This window comes from Esox lucius, chromosome 8 (genome assembly GCF_011004845.1).
Source record: "Esox lucius isolate fEsoLuc1 chromosome 8, fEsoLuc1.pri, whole genome shotgun sequence".
NCBI classification, from domain to species: domain Eukaryota; kingdom Metazoa; phylum Chordata; class Actinopteri; order Esociformes; family Esocidae; genus Esox; species Esox lucius.
In genome coordinates, this window is record NC_047576.1 from 29,428,363 (window position 1) to 29,448,434 (window position 20,072).

A 20,072-nucleotide genomic window follows, 5' to 3' on the forward strand; every position below is an offset into this window, starting at 1 on the left:
CCGTATGCCTCACTTATGGTGGCCTCATCCCATCCTGGTTGTGTGCGTATGTCCTCCATACACAGGAGCAGCGCAGCGCGGTTTTCCCAAACGGCATTGACAGTTCTACTTTTAAAGTTCCATCGTACAGCGGGTGGCCTTGGAATACATCTCTGTGTTGCCTCAGCAAGCGCCGCAACACGTTTTGGAGCGCCAGAGAAAAAGGTGGCAAAATCAGTTAAATCTGCAAAAACACACAGGATTCTCATCCTTGCTGAACAAAGTTTCTGCAAGGTCAGGCTCAGCTGGTGAGCATAGCAGTGAACAAACTGGGCATGTGGGTATGTGTCCTTCATTAGGATCTGTACCCATCGGACGTTTCCACTCCTTACAGCCGCACCATCATAAGTCTGAGCGATCAGCTTTTCTCCCAGCTTCAGTGTTTCCAGCACACCCTTGATGCTATTAGAGAGGCCGAGTCCAGTTTTATCTTTGACTTCCACAAACTCCAAAAACCTCTCTGTCACTGTATTGTCAGGCAACATGTATAGCAACACAACCACCATTTGTGATTTATAGGAGACATCAGTTGTCTCATCTGCCTGTATGGAAACAAATGATGTCTCGTCCACTTGCTTGGCTATCTCCTCCCTGTACACTTCATACATACAGTCTAACAGTTAGTTTTGTACAGTGCTAGATGTCCCTTTGAAGATGGGCTGAGCATCATAGAGCCTCTGAAACCCATCCCCAATTAAGTATCATTTCAACCAAATAGCAGACATGGAAAACAGAAGAGTGCCTTCTTTTGTATGCTAACCGTTAGCCACTTTCTCTTCAAAAACCACTCCATGTTAAACCTGCGGTTACTTTTACCAGCAGTTTGAGTGATGACAATATCCTGTGTCTGATGGGCACCAAGTCGCTTTACTTCAAGTTTCTCCCCCAAATTAAGGGTTTCAAACCAGTGCTCAAGTATGAAATCCATTTTATTCATTTTCTCAAGTTATCTGGCTAACAAGCTAGCTAAGAAAATCTACCCTCCTCGCTCTTCTTGGCAGACAGCCAATCAGGTCTGAAATACAAAATTATGCTGTAGTGGGGCTACTGGCTGTCAGCCCCACTTGACATCAAATTTGTGTGATCTACATTGATCACACTAACATTCTGAGCATGCATGTTAATATTTTCACACATACAATGTACAGTGCATTGTGAGAGAGGGGCTAGCCCCACATTTACGCTTAGCCTATGGCCTACTACTGCAAACTGGAGAACGCAGTCTGAATCAGCAAGGCAGGGACCAATGAACATGAAATAAAATTATATGCAATCTAACACAAATTATATGGAATTTAGGAAGATGCTATATAGATAATAAATTATAGGAACATTCTGTTCACAAGAGGTGAGGCTGTGCCCCACCTTCCCCTAATGACCAGATGCCCCTGTTAACACTGACCTGATTTAAAAACTGACGGATCTCGTGTGTCAGATATACATTTCAAACAGTTCGGCTGGAATATACATTTCATATTTTTTTAAGGCCTCTAATAAGCATTACTTGACAACCAACTATAATATTCAATAGATAGCAGTTGACCCCAAGCATTGTTTGTTGCTGTGTTTTTTATATGGCTAGAGTAAATTCCAATTCTTGCTTTGTATCTTATGTATGTTTATGATATGACTCATTAAGTGAAATATTGGGACTTAAAATCATGTGACTTCAAAGTTCAGAAGATTTTGAAATATTGGGACTTAAAGTAAGATGACTTCAAAGTGTGAATATGTACCTAAAATGTCCACCAGTTGGCGTTCACACACTTAAAAAAAAAATTGTCACACACAAATTATGTCAAAAAAAAAAAAATGTTTTAAGACTAGTGAGATCTTTCACCAGAAGCATGTTTGGGTGCCTCAGAACACCGTACTATGCTTGGAAAAATGGGGACCCGTGAGTTTGGCCCAACTTTTCAAGAGGTCCTGACTTTGTTGGTGTGTGGTCATAAAATTGTCCTTACATTTCACATAAACAAATACACACACACACACACACACACATTACCTCAGAGCCTCTCAGTCACTGACACACAGCCATCACTGTTTCCTCTCTCACATCCCCCCTCATCACTCTCTTAGTGTCTACCTGTCAGCGTCTCCCTGACAACCTCAACAAGGACGACACCCTGTGTGTGGAATGAAGCTCTAAGAGGCTCTCAGCATGTGGTTCTATAAGCCCACTTCCTCCAGGAGCAGTCCTCACAATCCCAGAGAACAACCCTCTCCAGACGCTCAAGTCCGTGTCGCAGTGGTCAACATCGCACAATGCCTCGCGAAATAACGAGAGAACCATTGAAAGGTGGACAGACGGACCGAAAGATACAGAGGTTAGAAAGATAGAGAGGAGAGAAGACAGGCAGCCCAGAGTTAGATGCCTCTGGGTCCGATTGAATGGCTTTGAAAATGTCCTGTGACTGACAATGATGGAAAGGGATGAACTGAAAGTGATAGAAGGAGCCTCGCCCCCACACTCGTCCCCATCTACCCACTCTCACAGTCTTGTCCTCTGCCCCTCCAGCCACGATCTGGCCTCATCCCTCCTCATCCCGGACACAATCAAGACAAAGCCAGGCCACTTGTCCTATCAGGCCAGGGTGCTGGGAGTCTGCGGGATCAAAGCAGAGAGGACATTCACGTACGTACACACAGGCTAATAGAAACACCAGACACACTGTCGCGCACACACACACACACACACACGGCACACCTCGATGAGTTTCACGGACCCAAGCCCCCACGGGCCACTGCACGGGGAGAAAATATTTTCATTTTCACTGCGAGTTAGGATTCAATCATTTTCCCTGTCTGCCGGATTTGTACCCATCAATTTCAGCCTCTCACACACTAGGGAAGGAAGGAGAGAGCGAGAGAAACCGAGTGAGAGGCAGATAGTGAGAGAGAAGGAATATAGACAGAGAATGAGTGGCAGCATGCCCAGGGAGGGGGAAACAGAAGGAGAGATGGAGAGAGACAAACAGATAGTGAGTAATTCTTTCAGAAACAGATGTTGACAGACAGAGAGAGGGAAATAAAGAAGGAGGGAGAGAGAAAGAGAGACAGACAACACAGGCCCATCACTTCCATCCCTGTTGTCACGGCAATAGAAAACTCCTGCCTCAGCAACCTCACAGTGGCAGCCGAGGGTCAAGAAACCAGCGATGTCATCAAAGAGCGCCATCCTGCGGGGTCTCAGAGCCTCGGGCTTCGGCAAAGCCCATCTCCCCACGCCACGCCGAGGCTGACAGAATGGGTGGCGACGAGTGTTCATGGTGCTCCGTGTTGATGACCACCTAAGTGGATGTTCTCTCTCCAGGGTCGTTAAAAAATTTTTCTCGACAGAATAGCGATGGCTGCCTAGGCCACAGTGGCTTGGAGCGCAAACAAGCAACGACAGTACATATTCAGCAGTGCGCAAAGGCTGAGAAGTCCTCCGTCTCGATGACGACAATCGACTTGAACAACTGTCGTCTGTCATACCCGTACTACAGTAGCTTGGCGACATTCACCAGACATCTCCCTCGGCGAAGCGCGGCCCTTTTCTTGTCAGACAGGAGTACACATGCCATCTTTATTTGTAACGTCTGTGTTCTTCCCATCTGACGCAAACAGTTGACAAGTCGGGTTAGGACTTGGGCGAGAGCAGATTGTCTGATCCCATCCACTCCCGGATCTGAGGCGTCTCGGTTCTGGTGTCATTCTGACAAAACGGGTCTCCACTGATCCGAGGCACGGTATTAAGGCGATGGGTTTACTGCTCGTAGCGTTTGACCTGAGCGATGGGATTGGGGGGGCTTCGGTATTTTTTTTTTTACAGGGGACAGGAGAGTTAGTAGCGAGACAGAGGCCAAGAGAGGAGTGAAAGCATCAGAGCAAAACTGTACACCTTAGGATTCATGAAAACAGAGTAAATCTCGATTTATGACTGCTTCCATGATATGATTACACGCACGCACATAAACAAACACACAAACGCGCAGAAAACACTAAACAAGTTACACAGTTCATTCGCTGGATAGACATGGCGTGTGAAATCAACCTGTTGTGGCTAACATTGGAACTGGAAAAACACTTCAAAAAGCCCTTCAGATCGATCATTCTAGGGCCATCCAAGTTAAGACAATCCTCTGACATCAATCAGTGACTGGGGGAAAGTAGCAAACTAGTTGGAGGACGAAGCGGTAATAACAGCCCAATGCCCTTGAATGTGGGCGCTGTGAAGCAGGGTAATAATAGTATTGTGTTCCCTGAACACGGCTTTGTGTCTTCGGGGTGAAACACAAATCAAGCCTGAAGTTTCCATGTGCTTAACCGAATCGTCACTTCAGCTGTCAGCTCTGGTTGAGGAGCAGGAGAGTGAACGTAACACATCCACCCCAGCGGAATTGGAATGTGTGTATGTTTGTGTGTGTGTGTGTGTGTTGGCACAACTTGGCACAAGCATGCGCATCTTTGAAAATGTATGGGCTTTTGTGCGTTGAAGTGAGTGTGTAAAAGCAACGCGCACGTCCTGGAATGTGTGTGTGTGTGTACGCAGGACGTTATTAAATCCACATTACCTCGGCATCAGAGAGCCGGCATCTCCATATTTATACCTCATCCCGCGCCTGCGAGTAAATAAACCACCTCAGAAATAATCAGAATCATCTCTGTCAGCGTCTGTGGTGCGTAAGCTGCAATCAACAATATGGATGGACTTGCCACACGGAAAACACAACTCGCCATCACTCCACTTTATTAACTAAGACCCCCCCCCCCCGAAACAAACACACACACACACACACACACACACACACACCCATCGGCTCTAATAATAAGCGGCCTTAGCTTTCTGACAGGAGGTATTTGTTCACTCGAACAGTGATAAAGATGCAAGTTCTCGGATGTAAGGTAATCAATGGTGTTTTTCCCCCACCACTTAGAGCAAAGCCGAGCCAATTCCCGCTTAAGCCTCCTCATTACCGCGCCCGGTTTGCCCGTGTAATGAGCTAACCTTAGAATGATGACGATAATCGCGAACGCTGTTCATCCCCACAGCCCGAGTTGAGAGCCGAGGCTTTGTTTTAACTGGCAAGAGTGTTTGCCGTCGGGTGGAGTGAGGGACAGTGTGCCTGGGTGGGGGGGGGCATGGGAAATGGTTTTCTTTTCATTACCGCCGTGAGAAGCAGACGGCAAATATTTGCCTTTACCGAATTCAAATCCCGGTGCCGTGGGTCCGTCATGCATACAAAGAGCCTCCTTCACATCGGACGGCCTGAGAACGGCCTGGGTTGGGGTGTGTACGCAGGTCTTGTGTTGGCGTCTGCCTGGGATTGCACAACATCGGACTCACCCACTGCCTTGCAGGCCTTGGTGCTCGGGTCCATCTCGTAGCCCTCGTGACATTCACACTTGTGGTCGCCTTTGTAGTTGACGCAGATCTGGCTGCAGGCGTCAGGGTTCTCGCATTCGTCGATGTCTGAGGAGGGAGAGGACATGAATGTTACCACAGAGCCGGTCGGCAGGCGGGCCATCCGGTAACTACGGAAAGGACAATGCAATGTACGGCAGAACGGAGGAGCCATTTTCCCACAAGGGGCGATCGCTGCTCGTGGTGTAACGGATCGGGGGAATGAGATCCGTTCGTGGGTGTTGAAGTAAGGCTAGGTGTTGTCAGGTGATCTACCTTCACAGGTCTTATTGTCCATAAGCTTGTACCCAGAGGGACAGTCACACTCGTAGCCGATCCTCCGGTCTCTGCAGATGTGAGAGCATCCGCCATTGTTCTCCGCACACTCGTTCACACCTAGAGAGAGAGAGGGATGAAAGGTGGATGGAGGGAGAGTGAGAGAGAGAGAGGGATGAAAGGTGGATGGAGGGAGAGTGAGAGAGAGAGAGGGATGAAAGGTGGATGGAGGGAGAGTGAGAGAGGGATGAAAGGTGGATGGAGGGAGAGTGAGAGAGGGAGGGATGAAAGGTGGATGGAGGGAGAGTGAGAGAGGGAGGGAGGGATGAAAGGTGGATGGAGGGAGAGTGAGAGAGGGATGAAAGGTGGATGGAGGGAGAGTGAGAGAGGGATGAAAGGTGGATGGAGGGAGAGTGAGAGAGAGAGGGATGAAAGGTGGATGGAGGGAGAGTGAGAGAGAGAGGGATGAAAGGTGGATGGAGGGAGAGTGAGAGAGTGAGGGATGAAAGGTGGATGGAGGGAGAGTGAGAGAGAGAGGGATGAAAGGTGGATGGAGGGAGAGTGAGAGAGAGAGGGATGAAAGGTGGATGTAGGGAGAGTGAGGGATGAAAGGTGGATGGAGGGAGAGTGAGATGAAAGGAAGAAACCGGGGTGAAAGGAGCGTTAGAGGAGGGAACAGGAGTCAAATATCAATACAACAACCAATATATTGGTCTGTGTGGGTTTGTGTGTGTTGGAGTGTGTTATTTCTGTGTGTATGTATCGGGGTTGGGGGGGGGCTTTAGGGGGAACTGATGCTATCAGACACCTGGAGCCGGTCCAGAATACACTGGGGCTCCGAGGGGGCGGCCGGGTGCACCTTTTCAATGTGATTTATCCCCCCCTCTCCATCTCTCCATCGCTTCTCCACCCATCCCTCCTTGTCATCCTCCTCCTTTATGCCTCTTATCTATTTGTTTATTTGTTCATCCTCCCTTGCCTCCTCATCCCTTTGTCTCCCTGTCTCCCCGTCACCCACCCTCCCCGCACGGGGCCCAGCAGGAGGAGCGCTGACGATGCATTATGGGTTTACATAGCAGATTAAAATAAAGGCTGAGTCATGGCTGGGAGGGAGACATTGCGGATGGGGAATTTTGTACGAACACTGACAGCTGGTCATATTCATGAACAAAATCAGGTCCAAATAAGACATTAATGTGAAAGTAAAGACAAAGTTTGGTTTCAGCAGTACACAAATGACAGTGAACGTAAAGCAGTAAGGGCCATGGGGTACATGACCAACATACCATGTGTAAGAGCTCGTCTTAGGCATGACGCATTGCGGAGTGCCTGGATACAGCACTCAGTCATGGAATATTGGCAATAGACCACAAACCCCTGAGATTAGATTCAACTTTGTCACTGAACAAGTACAAGTACAGAACAGCAAAATGCGTTGTATGTTGTAAGAGACAACTTATTCCAATTACACACCGGCTAACAAGACAATTAGAGCTGTAAGAAGTGTTGCAATGTCATAACCGTGGTATAGCGTCATATATACCACGGCTACCAGCCAAACAGAATTCAAAATTCAAACCACCTGGTTAATAAGTGAAATTCTACTATTCTAACCCAGCATAATCATAAGACCTAATGTTATTTTATTGCACCGTTCCAGAAGGACGGAAAGGTGAAAACAGGGTTGGTTGTTGGTGCCGAGTTGATCTGAAAGTTGACATACAATGGGCCTATCAGTAACCCCAAAGCACAGCTTTTCACTGTGAGGTCCACGACCGAAGGACTCTAAATAGTGCTAATCTACAGTGGAGAGATAATCCATACCGTGCCTTATGGGTAATGAAGTCAGTGCACGATTACTTGCTGTGAACACACTCGAGGGATGAGTTGGTCTTTGATGGTAACGAGCGACCTGAGTGTTGTACTGATTCCCCCTTGATCATATGAAGCTCTGATTACTGAAAATCTGCATTTTAAGTGGATGCTAATAGGAGAGTGCGCGCATATGTGTGTGTGTGGGTGTTTGTGTGTGTGAATGTGTGTGTGTGGGTGGGTGTTTGTGCGTGAATGTGTGTGTGTGTGTGTGTGAGCATCTCACCGCACTCTTTCATAGGTTCATCTGACCAGTCCTTGCAGTCTTTGACGGCGTCACACACCTTGTTGCTGTCGATACACTCTCCGTTCCTGCACATGAACTTCCTGGGGCTGTTGCACTTCGTAGCTGTGGCGGATAACAGACAGAGATCCACGCATTGTTACCTTGTGAAAGCAAGTGTTTGATCCCCGAAAAATACACAATATATCAGCCCTGTGAATCCTCAGGCCAGACAGCGTTGAGAAATAAAAGCAACCCTGTTCCCGGAGACACATCAGTCCGTCGCAGGGTTAATGAAGGTATCTTATCAGCCGATCCTCAGAGGTGATGTGTTCTACTGGATTACACCGTGGTGTTCAACATGCTGCTACATCACTTAAATAGCCTGAGGTCCCCTGGCTGTCTTCCAGGACCCAATGATGTACCTCTTCCACCGCTACACTGTCCCTGTCTGCATGGCTGGAGCTACACCAATGCACTGCTCTGGGACCAGCACTCACAGACATACACCCCCTTATTCAGTCAAGGCTGCTGCATGTCTTAATGAGCCAGATTAGGAGATCAAATCAAGTTCAGTTCAGTCACCCTTTAAATGGAAGAGGAAGGACAGCTCTAAGGGGTCCTGGGACATTTCTTCACGAGTACCGGGACATTTCTTCACGAGTACCGGGACATTTCATAACGAGTACCGGGACATTTCATAACGAGTACCGGGACATTTCACAACCAGTACCAGGACAAATCTTTACCAGTCCCAGGACAAGTCTTTACCAGCACCGGGACTAGTCTTTACCAGCACCGGGACTAGTCTTTACCAGCACCGGGACTAGTCTTTACCAGTACCGGGACTAGTCTTTACCAGTACCGGGACTTTTCATAACCAGTACTAGGACAATTCATAACCAGTACTGGGACAGGTCTTTACCAGTACCAGGACACATTTTTACCATACAATAAAATGGCCTAAACAACAAGAGGAAACTAAAGGACAGCAGCTATTTCTGATGATTGTAACTATAGTCACTTATAAGGACTTATAAGAAGACCAAAGGGTAAAAGGACAAAGCAGTAATCTGGCCGCACCATTGATACAACCGGCTTCGTCGCTGAAGTCAGGGCAGTCATGGAGCCTGTTACACTGCTTGGTGCCATGGATACAGGAGCCGTCGCCACACTGGAACTCATCAGGACGGCAGGTTAGCAGAGCTGAGAAGGGGAGAACACACGCACATATTGTGTAAATTCACCAGCGCATCATCCAACTTTCGCCATCTGGAGATTCAACCCCAAACCTAGTTATCCTGTCTGGGAGAACATTACCCGGGTGAAAGCGGGTTTCATCTAGGGTTTGGGTGCAATCCAATTCACCAGTAATCGCTCATACAGCATCCCCCCTTTTCTCCCCATCTGCAGCAGACACATGCTGTGGAAATGAGAAGCTGGGAGGTATTTACTCACTGTCGTGGTAAAACACACAACTGCTCTGTTCTGCTCCATTCTGTTGTTTGTGCTGTGTGTGCGTGTGTGTCTGTGTGTGCATAATATCCAGGCAGTAGCAAGGGAAGGTTTATTTGACCAATTCATCTCTTTAACTGTTGCTTTAATTATTCATGGAATGCACTTTAGAGACGCTGCATACACCAGAGGACAAGAGCTAGAGACATACACAATAGACACACACACATATGCAACATACACACACACACGCGTACACAAATCCATAAAGACACACACACACACACACACACACACACACGCCTACCCACGCTGCTACTGAAAGACAAAGACCTCCTTGATGTCGTTTAAAGCAGCATTACCATGATAATCCTACTGTATGATATTGTGCTGATGCTATCAGTCCTGTGATTGGGATCTGAGCTCAGATAATAATGACAAATCCTCCGGATGAAGAGCTACAGACTAGAGAGGAAGGAAGGTATACAGTAAACCACATGGACAAATTATTCTCCATTCATCCTTTAGCTACTGAAATGCTGTGGCCGTTCTCCCGGGACGACAGGCTCTCATCCCCTTTACTCGGCTCTCATCCCCTCTCCCAGGACCTCTCCTCTCATCTTTGCACCTGCATACTCTGCCGAGCTGTGACAGACGCATCTACAGTAATGGTAGTGAACATGTCAACACATAGCCAGACGTACAGCACACATCCTTTCGCGCAAGCCGACCGTATCACGCCAAACGAATCCAGTGCCCTGATAGAGGAGTGAATTAGATTTGGATCATGATATTGAGTTTGATTATTATGCGAGGCGGGTTTAATCATGTTCTAACATTCAATCATGTTCAAACGTTTAGAAGGTCTGAAAGCCGTGCATGAATCTGCTCTGATCCTTGTCTTTGAGAACAGTGTGTTATTTATGAGGGGTCCCCGGGAGATGTGAATGGTGTGTTATTAAAGAGCGGTCTCTGGGGACGACAACATTGTGTTATTAAAGAGGGGTCTCTGGGGAAGAAAATAATGTAGCGATGCACTGATACCACTTTTTACCATACGGGGACTTACATTTGGGTACTTGCCGATACCGAGTACCAATACAAATACTCAAAGCTGCACTAGGTAGGATGTTTTCAGTAAAAAACAAACAAAAGTATTGTCACCTATAAAAACGTTGTTGACCGTGTTCTGTGGTTTCCACGATTATCTCGTCTTTTCACATGATGAAAAAGTCAGTTAACATCACCTATATTGATCGTTATTGTTTCAATGTCATTCACGAATGAAAGAAAAACAAACGTTGTTGTGCCATGAAATGAATGTCAGTGTGAAGTTCATATTCAGTCCCGCTAGCAATTGCTGAATTCTTTCTTATGACTCCAAGTAGTAAGATAGGCCAAGCTATTAAAACTGTCAGTGGCAAAAACTATACAGTTTTGTGGTGATAGTAAACTTCATAAGAAATTATATTCAGTTTAACACAATGCTTAGTGTTGTCTAGATATTCAAACTTGGTGAGATATTAATGCGTGACAAAATTATCTAATGTCGAGACGCAATTTTATTACAAGTCAATGTATCCCAATCGGTCCCAATACTGGCATACTAGCTTTATACATAGTATGTACTTCTTCATCCACGCAGTACGTAGAATGTAGTATGAGATTTGAGATTTGGCTGATTCTTTAGAAATGTTGGCCCATATGGATAGGATAGCATTGCAGTTGATGGAGATTTGTGGGATGCACATCCAGGTCACGATCACCCGTTCCACCACATCCCAAAGATGCTCTATTGGGTTGAGATCTGGTGACTGTGGGGGCCATTTCAGTACAGTCGACTCATTGTCATGTTCAAGAAACCAATTTGAAATGATTCGAGCTTTGTGACATGGTGCATTATCCTGCTGGAAGTAGCCATCAGAGGATGGGTACATGGTGGTCATAAAGGGATGGACATGGTCAGAAACAATGCTCAGGTAGGCCATGACATTTAAATGATGCCCAATTGGTACTAAGGGGCCTAAAGTGTGCCAAGAAAACATGCACCCCACACCATTACACCAACACCACCAGCCTGCACAGTAGTAACAAGGCATGATGGATCCATGTTCTCATTCTGTTTACGCCAAATTCTGACTCAGAAATTGAGACTCATCAGACCAGGCAACATTCTTCCAGTCTTCAACTGTCCAATTTTGGTGAGCTCGTGCAAATTGTAGCCTCTTTTTCCTATTTGTAGTGGAGATGAGTGGTACCGGGTGGGGTCTTCTGCTGATGTAGCCCATCCGCCTCAAGGTTGTGCGCGTTGTGGCTTCACAAATTCTTTGCTGCATACCTCGGTTGTAACGAGTGGTTATTTCAGTCAAAGTTGCTCTTCTAACAGCTTGAATCAGTCGACCCATTCTCCTCTGACCTCTAGCATCAACAAGGCGTTTTTGCCCACAGGACTGCCGCATACTGGATGTTTTTCACACCATACTTTGTAAACCCTAGAAATGGTTGCGTGTGAAAATCCCAGTAACTGAGCAGATTGTGAAATACTCAGACCGGCCCGTCTGGCACCAACAACCATGCCACGCTCAAAATTGCTTAAATCACCTTTCTTTCCCATTCTGACATTCAGTTTGGAGTTCAGGAGATTGTCTTGACCAGGACCACACCCCTAAATGCATTGAAGCAACTGCCATGTGATTGGTTAATTAGATATTGCATTAATGAGAAATTGAACAGGTGTTCCTAATAATCCTTTAGGTGAGTGTATATATATATGCAATAGCATTATGCAATTGGGAGCAGCTAGACACCAGGACAATAAACTGCCAATTGCTCCCTTGTTTTCTACAGCATACACTAAGAAAACGAGAGAAGCAAAATACTTAAACTAACTCTCTATACATAGCTAGCATACATAAGCAAAAATTAGCAAGGCTAAGTATAACGTCGAACTCTAAGTTAGCGCTGTTTTATGGGGAACAGGTGATTCTATTTTTAATACTATTATTATTATGAACTTCATTCTCTATTGGACGTTGGTGCGGAACCTCCTTCTCTATCGGGCATTGGTGCGGAAACCGCTTTCTGACCACAAAATCCTAACCAGTGCAGCTTTAATAAGGCAGTATTCTCCTATAAAAATGTCTATTTCCATAGATATTCCACATTATCAACAACTGACTATGGCTGGTCATCAAGTGTAATGAACTCAGCAAGAGCCTCTGCTCTTTCCTTTTTTTCTGCCCATGTGTTGTCTGACATTTTATTTTGCTTGCTGCAAAGTTAGCTGTTGTTGTGGTTTTGCGCTGCTAGCATTAGCATACTCCTTGAACTGTGCTGTGTAGTCTGAAGGTTTTTGAATTGCTTGGTGTTTTTCCTTTCCTCCTCTTGACAATTTAGCAGAGCAGTGCATGCACTCTACTTGAGTCATTGCTGACATGTCAGTCTTCCCGCTCTACCAATCTGAGATCTATATTCTATACTTATGCTTCCAGAGGCGACACAACCATCATGTTTTACTTGATGTTTCCATGACGTGGTATCGGTGCGTGGTATCATATGATAGCATATTTCTATGAGTACGAGTACAAGTACGTGAGCCCAGTATCAGCCGATACTGGTACCGTTGCATCCCTAAAACAGTGTGTTATTAATGAGGGGTCACTGGGGTTGAGAACTGTATTAGTATAAAAGGGTTTCTGAGGTTGAGAACTGTGTTAGTAAAGAAGGGTTTCTGATGTTGAAAACAGTGTGTTAGTAAAGATGGGTTTCTAAGGTTGAGAACAGTGTTAGTAAAGATGGGTTTCTAAGGTTGAGAACAGTGTGTTAGTAAAGATGGGTTTCTAAGGTTGAGAACAGTGTTAGTAAAGATGGGTTTCTAAGGTTGAGAACAGTGTTAGTAAAGATGGGTTTCTAAGGTTGAGAACAGTGTGTTAGTAAAGATGGGTTTCTAAGGTTGAGAACAGTGTGTTAGTAAAGATGGGTTTCTAAGGTTGAGAACAGTGTGTTATTGAAGAGGGGTCTCTGTGGTTGAGAACTGTGTTAGTAAAGAAGGGTCTCTGGGGTTGAGAACAGTGTTATTAAACAGGGTCTCTGGGGTTGAGAACAGTGTGTTATTAAACAGGGGTCTCTAGGGTTGAGAATAGTGTGTTATTCAGGGAGATCGAGCCAGGTTGTTAGGACTCTCACTTCCTCTCAAGGGCTCTCCACTGTTCCAATCATCACACTGTTGCATGGCAACCAAACCAACTGATTGCCTTGGTAATTCCAGTGTGGAGCTTCTTATCAGCAGGCACCAAAAGAGAGGTCTCCGGGGAGCAGTGATCCCATATCATCCACGCACGAACACAGAAGGATGCCTGTACGCTAAAAACTCCATCAATGACAGGGCATTGCCAGGGACCTCATATATGTAATCTTACAATACCAAGGTATCAGTACGATATGTATTGCATATTGCTTTGCCACAATTTAATATGTACAGTAGATACCGTATGTATATTGCGATACTGTGATTTTAAATGCAATTAGATGTCTAAAACATATTTGTTTGCACCAGAAGAATTACAATGAGCCCTGACAAAAATCTATTTGATCAGTCAGGGAAATGAAATTGGAAAGTTGTCTTTGCATATAGAAAGAAAATACAGGACAGAAAAATACTTAAAGCTTTGGTTCAGGCAGAGCAAATCAGCATGAAAATAATATCAACATATTGTCAACGATACAACAGCAATTTAATGTGCATATGTAGTATATATTTTTTTGCCCAACATAAAAATCTGTACACATACTGTACTTTTTAACATGGTTTCTCATTTATGCTGCATATTGAATGAATGGAAAAACTTTTAGAATTATTATTATTTAATTTTTTGCCAATTTCCACCAGATTGGTAGAAGGACCCTAGCACAGACCCGGTGCCTGACTTACCACAGTGGGCCTCGTCAGATTTGTCCTTGCAGTCGGCGTCTCCGTCGCATTTCCAGTTCTGCTGGACGCATTCCCCGCTCCCGCACTGAAACTCCCCCGCAGGGCACCGGGGCTTCTGAGGCTCGGTCCGGCGACTACAGCGTTCCATGGACTCGTCGGATTTATCCCTGCAGTCCGGGTCGCCGTCGCAGCTCCACAGGGCCGGGATGCACTCAGAGTCGTTACAGCGGAACTCGTGGGGGCCGCAGGTGGAGATGGAACACTTCTCCTCGTCGCTCCCGTCCCCGCAGTCGTCATCTCCGTCACACACAAATATGGGCGCCACGCACTTCCTGTTACGGCACTGAAACTCCTTGGCGGGGCAGGCCTTGGCGTCTGGGGGGGGGGGGGGGGGGGGGGGGTGAGAGACAGAAAGAGAAACAGACGAATGAGTAATGAGTAAGAGGTCTGAACATTAGATGGTGGCATGTTGACAGGATGAATAGACGCAATGGTTAAACGACCCCGTGATATATCACGTAACATCAAAATGCACCGACGGTTAAGGAGAAGGAACTACCGGTAACAGAATGATAAAGCGCTGCAGGGATGTCACAATGCTAAATAATCTGACCATCCACACATACGAACTGATAGAGATCTAATCCAGTCAAGAACATGTCCACGTAGACCAATACGGGTTTCCAGCCTCTCCAAAAGTAGAGCGATCTGTGATGTCAAGGGAAGCAGTAGGGTCAATTAGCACGAGAACAGACGCAGAGCCTTGGACTGACGCCATTAAAAGGTCATTTACCAACATTACAAGCGCAGTTTCAGTACAATGATGGGGTGTCAAAGCAGGCTGGAGTGTTTTAATAAATATTTATCTTTAGACAGCGAGTTGGTGGTAGACAAACACTTCTGAGAGGAACTGGAGGTTCAATATTGGCCTATAATTATTGAATTCATCTGGAGAGGTTTGACTTTTTAAATGACGCTTTATTAGTGCCACATTTAGCAAATTAGGTACACACCCGGAAGACAGAGAGCAATGCATTGTGTTCCACATCAGTGGGCCAAGCACAGGAAGTAGGTCCCTAAGTAGATTTAAGTTGGATTAGGGTCCCGTTGGTATGACAGCTGTTATGTTTAGAAAGCATTACTATTTTAGGGAATGTGTCAAGCGATACCGGAATGAAAACTTCAAGAGTCCCCACTGATCCGTATTCCTTGCATTTCTGTGCAAAACTCAGTACAACAAGGTTCTGGAGAAGTACTCTGTTATAACGCCAAGACACTCCTCTGCGACGTTAGGAAGGAACGATTGTAAAGGAAGAAACGACTGAGTAATGGATAGAAAGGGGGCAGGGGAAGGGTTAGCGGCCAGAGCCTGAGAAATGAGATGTGAAACGCAATCACGGTCCAGGGCTCTGAACTTCACCTCTAAGCCCATTACATCTCCAGGGCGCATAGCCATGTTAAAGACATCTAGGTTCCTCTGTAACCCGTGTGGTCCGCTAACCTCACTGGCTGTCCTGATATCCTCAGGCCCGGCCCCGGCTCTGAGTACAGGCAGCGGGGGGCTAAATGGCTGTTAGTATGCAGTGGTAAGCGGCTGGCCTTGCCTGATAGAGTCAGCCGAAGTAAAGGGAGAAGTGGCCTGAGGAGCCGCGGAGGCATCCAGTTTGATATCCTCTTCTAATGGAAGAGATCGCTATATCCTGCCAAGACACCACGGTGCAATGATTCGACTCACACAATGTTAAAATACACATGAACACGCGCACAGGCATGGCCGAATGGGCGCAAACATTCACAGAGACTCACACATTGATGCACGATGTTGAACTACTAAGATACACACAAAGAATACAGTGACGCACAACAAGGAAATGCTAAAACACTAGCACCTAGCGTTACCTTCGATTTGGAGCCTTACACTGTAGCACAAACATAATTCTGCTGACTGGGTAGTGTTCACAGCCGATGATAAATGCCACTTTAGCCTTTTCACCTGTGAAGGCTCTGTGGAGTGTACAATGTAACCACAATGAAACACTTCAGCCAGCCCCAACAGTGACATTATTACATGATTTATGTGTTGTGGGGAAAAGGGCATACTTGTCCTTCAGTAGCACTTCAGTTCATGTTTGTGTGTGTGTGTGTGTATGTATGTATGTCAGCGTGTATGTCTGTGTGTACGTGCGTGTGAGCCACTGAGGCTAATTATAATAATAGGCAATTGGATTTGCTGCTAATTTTGCAGCAGCATACTAATCATCTCCACTCCTATCAGAGTAATTGAATTACGACAACAAATAAAGCAGAGACAATTAGAGGATTCTTCCCAGGTATCATCACTGCCATCATGGGACACTTATAAGACCAGCCCAATGTATCGCACATTTCATGTAACACAAACAACAACATTACAATTTAAAATCAGTTATATAATAATAATGAGGATTGCCATTTCCAGGCGAGTGGACACTTATTCAATTATAATATTTCAGTTTTGTATTTTTATAATTTCCACAATAAACAAAATCCCTTTAGAGGTGTAGAGTAAGTGGAGTAAAAATATTGACGGCCGCATGTGAAAATGTTGAAGGTGGTGTTGACTTGTCACTGTACAGTATACTACAAACCAATAACGATAGAATAGTGTGCCGGTACAGGGTCGACACCCGGGGGCCTGATCATCTCGTGACAAATCATTTTATTCAGGGAAAACAATTTCAAGAGCAGCCTCTCGAGAGCAACAAACAAAACCCAAGCCGTTGTTTTGCAACGGCGAGTTCACCATAGCTAAGGACCACAATTACAATATACCATTTAGACAGTGGTTCACAGAGATGCTCAACCTGAGAGGGACGCCCTAGCTGAATCCAAAATGGCGGCTACGACGGTCAAACTTAGTGCTCGGTTGAGAGTACAGGCTGAGAGCCATTTTAGATGACCATCTGGATCAGTAACAGGACAGCTTTGAAGTGTGGCTCCCCGTGTTGATGTCAGCTAGCACACTTATATTGGGCTGAAGATTCTGGAGCGTTGGGATGGGTTGGAGGGAGGGAGAGTGAGAGAGTAGGAGGTAGAGTGGAAGGGAGAAGAACGGGAGATGGGAGAGAAGAGGAAGGATGGGAGAAGGTGAAAGTGTCGGAGAGGAGGAAGAGGAGAGGGAGAGGGAGAGGAGAGGAGAGGGAGATATATTCAGATGTTAGTAATGCAGCTACTGACAGTAGGGTTTAAAGACAATACTTTTGTGTCTGTGTGTGTGTCTATGTGTGTCTGTCTGTGTGTGTGTGCGTGTCTGTGTGTGTGTGCATGTCTGTGCGTGTCTGTGTGTGTGTGCGTGGACAAGCCATCAGGGTCCTTAGGAGAGCATGTATCAGTACTTTGACTGGTTTATGGATTCCAAGTGGAGGAAGGCTGACCCGTTCTCGGTGTAAACGGGGGGTCGTAAACACAGAAGACGCTTCACCTTAGATGGGTCACACTCCCAGCTGGGTGTTGGGATTGACCAAACCGGTGGTCAACTTTTCAAATGGGTGCGCTAAGTGTGTCCTGCTGTGTCTCGCCGTGTGTCTGCGGAGGGAGACCTGGGGAATCTGTAGCGGGGTGTTTGTGTGTGTCTGAGTCCGTGAGTCACTTCATAACGTCTGAGGGTACTGCCGGGTTTGAACAGCATTGTTCTAGGGGTTTGCTGGTCGAGTTTAGCCCGGCATACGGGCGGACAAACAATGCATTTCCTTTGGCCTTTTATGATGTAAATCACTGCTGCTCTCAGTTATTTGCGCCTTATTTATTGTGGTTAGGAATGGCTGTTCACAAATGTCTAAAGGTAGTAGTCGTTTTATAGCGTTATCTGATTTGTGCCTATTTTTAATCTTTATTTGTACTTTGTTTATGTACTTTAATTACTTTCAATAACAATGACTTCAACAGCTACTGCATTAGGGTTCATATTCATGTCTCTTAAAGGTATAGTGTGACCTAAAAATAGGCTTGATATTTAACCAACAGGGCATTGATATTTAACCAATAGGGCATTGATATTTAACCAATAGGGCATGGGGGAACCATTGGTAACCAGTTTATATTAGCAATAAGGCATCTAAGTGGTTTGTGTTATATGGCCAAGTCCGTGGCTAAGTCTGGTGTCCAGGCACTCCATTTGTGTGGAAGCTTGTTGCTTGCTATTCTGCTCTGACGACATGTCTAAAACACAGCTTAGTGGGTTTTAGTATTATTTCAGCCAATAGTCTTAGTTTTATTTCAGCCAATAGTTGTTGATTCTGCATTATACATAAGGACAGCTATTCGCTGGGGTATGTTGGTCAACTGGTTACTAAAGCAATCAAAGCAGTAAAAAGAGATGTGAGGTCATACTCACGGTATATGGTCTCACATACCCCAGTGATCATCTACTCTGTATTTGAAGAGCTTGATTAATAACTTACAATATGCAATGCTTTACTTCTCTCCAAGCCTGGAGTTAGCATCATAAGCTTCATCCACATTCATGAATTTAAACCGTTATATCCGAACTAGAAAAGGCTGTAAGTGACACTAATCTGTCATGCTAGCAGCCATTTCTTTCTTTACAAACAGCCAAAGTAGCTGCTAGAATTTCTTTTGCCCAAACTGGCAATAGAGATTGCAATTTGTGAGTAACAGGATGCATTTTTATAAGAATAGCAGCATTATTCGATCCATGCTAGAATACAAGATAGTAAAAGATACATTCCCTTTGGTGCTGAATATTGCCTCATTAGATTTGAAATTAGCTAACTAACTTGCTAATTACAATTAGTGTGTACCTTAACATGATGAATTCGTATTTGGAATTGCATAATTATTTTATCCATCTGAGAATAAAAGACAGTAAACGCTATATTCTATAGGGGATGACCTATGCATTAAATTGCAAATGAGCTAACTAGCAGCATTATTTCACGGTTTGATACCATTTGTAAACAAAGCTAACTCGTAAACATAGAAAGTATCAGGGCATAAATTAATATATTGTAAAAATTCTCTTGGGGAAGGGAATACCAAACATGTTCTTAGAGGCAAATGTTGCTGCTAGTCCTAGGTAACTGATTCATTTAAACAAAGCAAATGATGCTAACACCATGCTGGTAGAAAAGTAAGGAATGGCTTATCATGACACCATGGACTTTTACACACACAAACATGATTTTAGGTTGAAACTCTACAATAATTGTGATTCCATTTGTGTTTTTACACTGTAATACAGGGCTCGGCTCTACAAGAGACATAAGTCTCAGTCGATTTCTCTGTTTAAATAAAGGTTAATAATTTAAATAACAGGAAAGTGTTCTAAAAGTAATCAGAATACTGTTGTGTTCTTAACAGGAGTGTGAAATTAACTTGGAGACTGAAGCAATGTTGTTGCTTCATCTTTATTAGACAAACTAAGCACAGACTGCACTTGAACACACTAGGTACACTACCGCTCCTTTGCATATCCCCTTGGCCTTCAAAGTCAAGCTGTTAACAGGGAGTTATCATTCTAACATGTAAAGCTCCATACATGAATATAACAATTACATTACTAAGTTAGGGTGATTCAGAATTTCCATTACTAATAAAACCTCTGGACAAGTAACTAGAAGCTAATTTCCTTTAGAAAGTAACCTACCCATTCTATTTCAAACTTTCTGAAATGAGAAAGGCATCGGCACTGAATTCCAAAGAACGTTAGAGTGGCTGGCATTCTGTGAGGTGATTTGTTAAATAATGAGTCTATTCATTTCACAAGGACTCAAGACTGTAAGAACACAGATGTCAGACAAAACAAGAACCCAGAAGTATCTTTCATCCAATGTCGTTCAATGCGGTCAGGTGCTAATTCCCATCTTTAATTCCAGCTCTGCGTGCATTGA

The 20,072-nt window shown here is 45.0% G+C and overlaps 1 protein-coding gene across 4 annotated transcripts in view; it reads right to left on the reverse strand.

The window, feature by feature from the left end:
* Nucleotides 1–20,072, reverse strand: part of lrp8 (low density lipoprotein receptor-related protein 8, apolipoprotein e receptor) — a 170,630-nt gene that overhangs the window by 41,517 nt on the left and 109,041 nt on the right. For all 4 annotated transcript variants that reach the window (XM_013135122.4, XM_029121650.2, XM_029121649.2 and 1 more), the window contains exons 5-9: nt 14,185–14,559; nt 8,883–9,005; nt 7,803–7,925; nt 5,705–5,824; nt 5,372–5,497 (exon numbers count right to left, since the gene is read on the reverse strand). In XM_013135122.4, the coding sequence (XP_012990576.2) occupies nt 5,372–5,497; nt 5,705–5,824; nt 7,803–7,925; nt 8,883–9,005; nt 14,185–14,559 (867 nt within the window). The remainder of the gene's footprint in view (nt 1–5,371; nt 5,498–5,704; nt 5,825–7,802; nt 7,926–8,882; nt 9,006–14,184; nt 14,560–20,072) is intronic.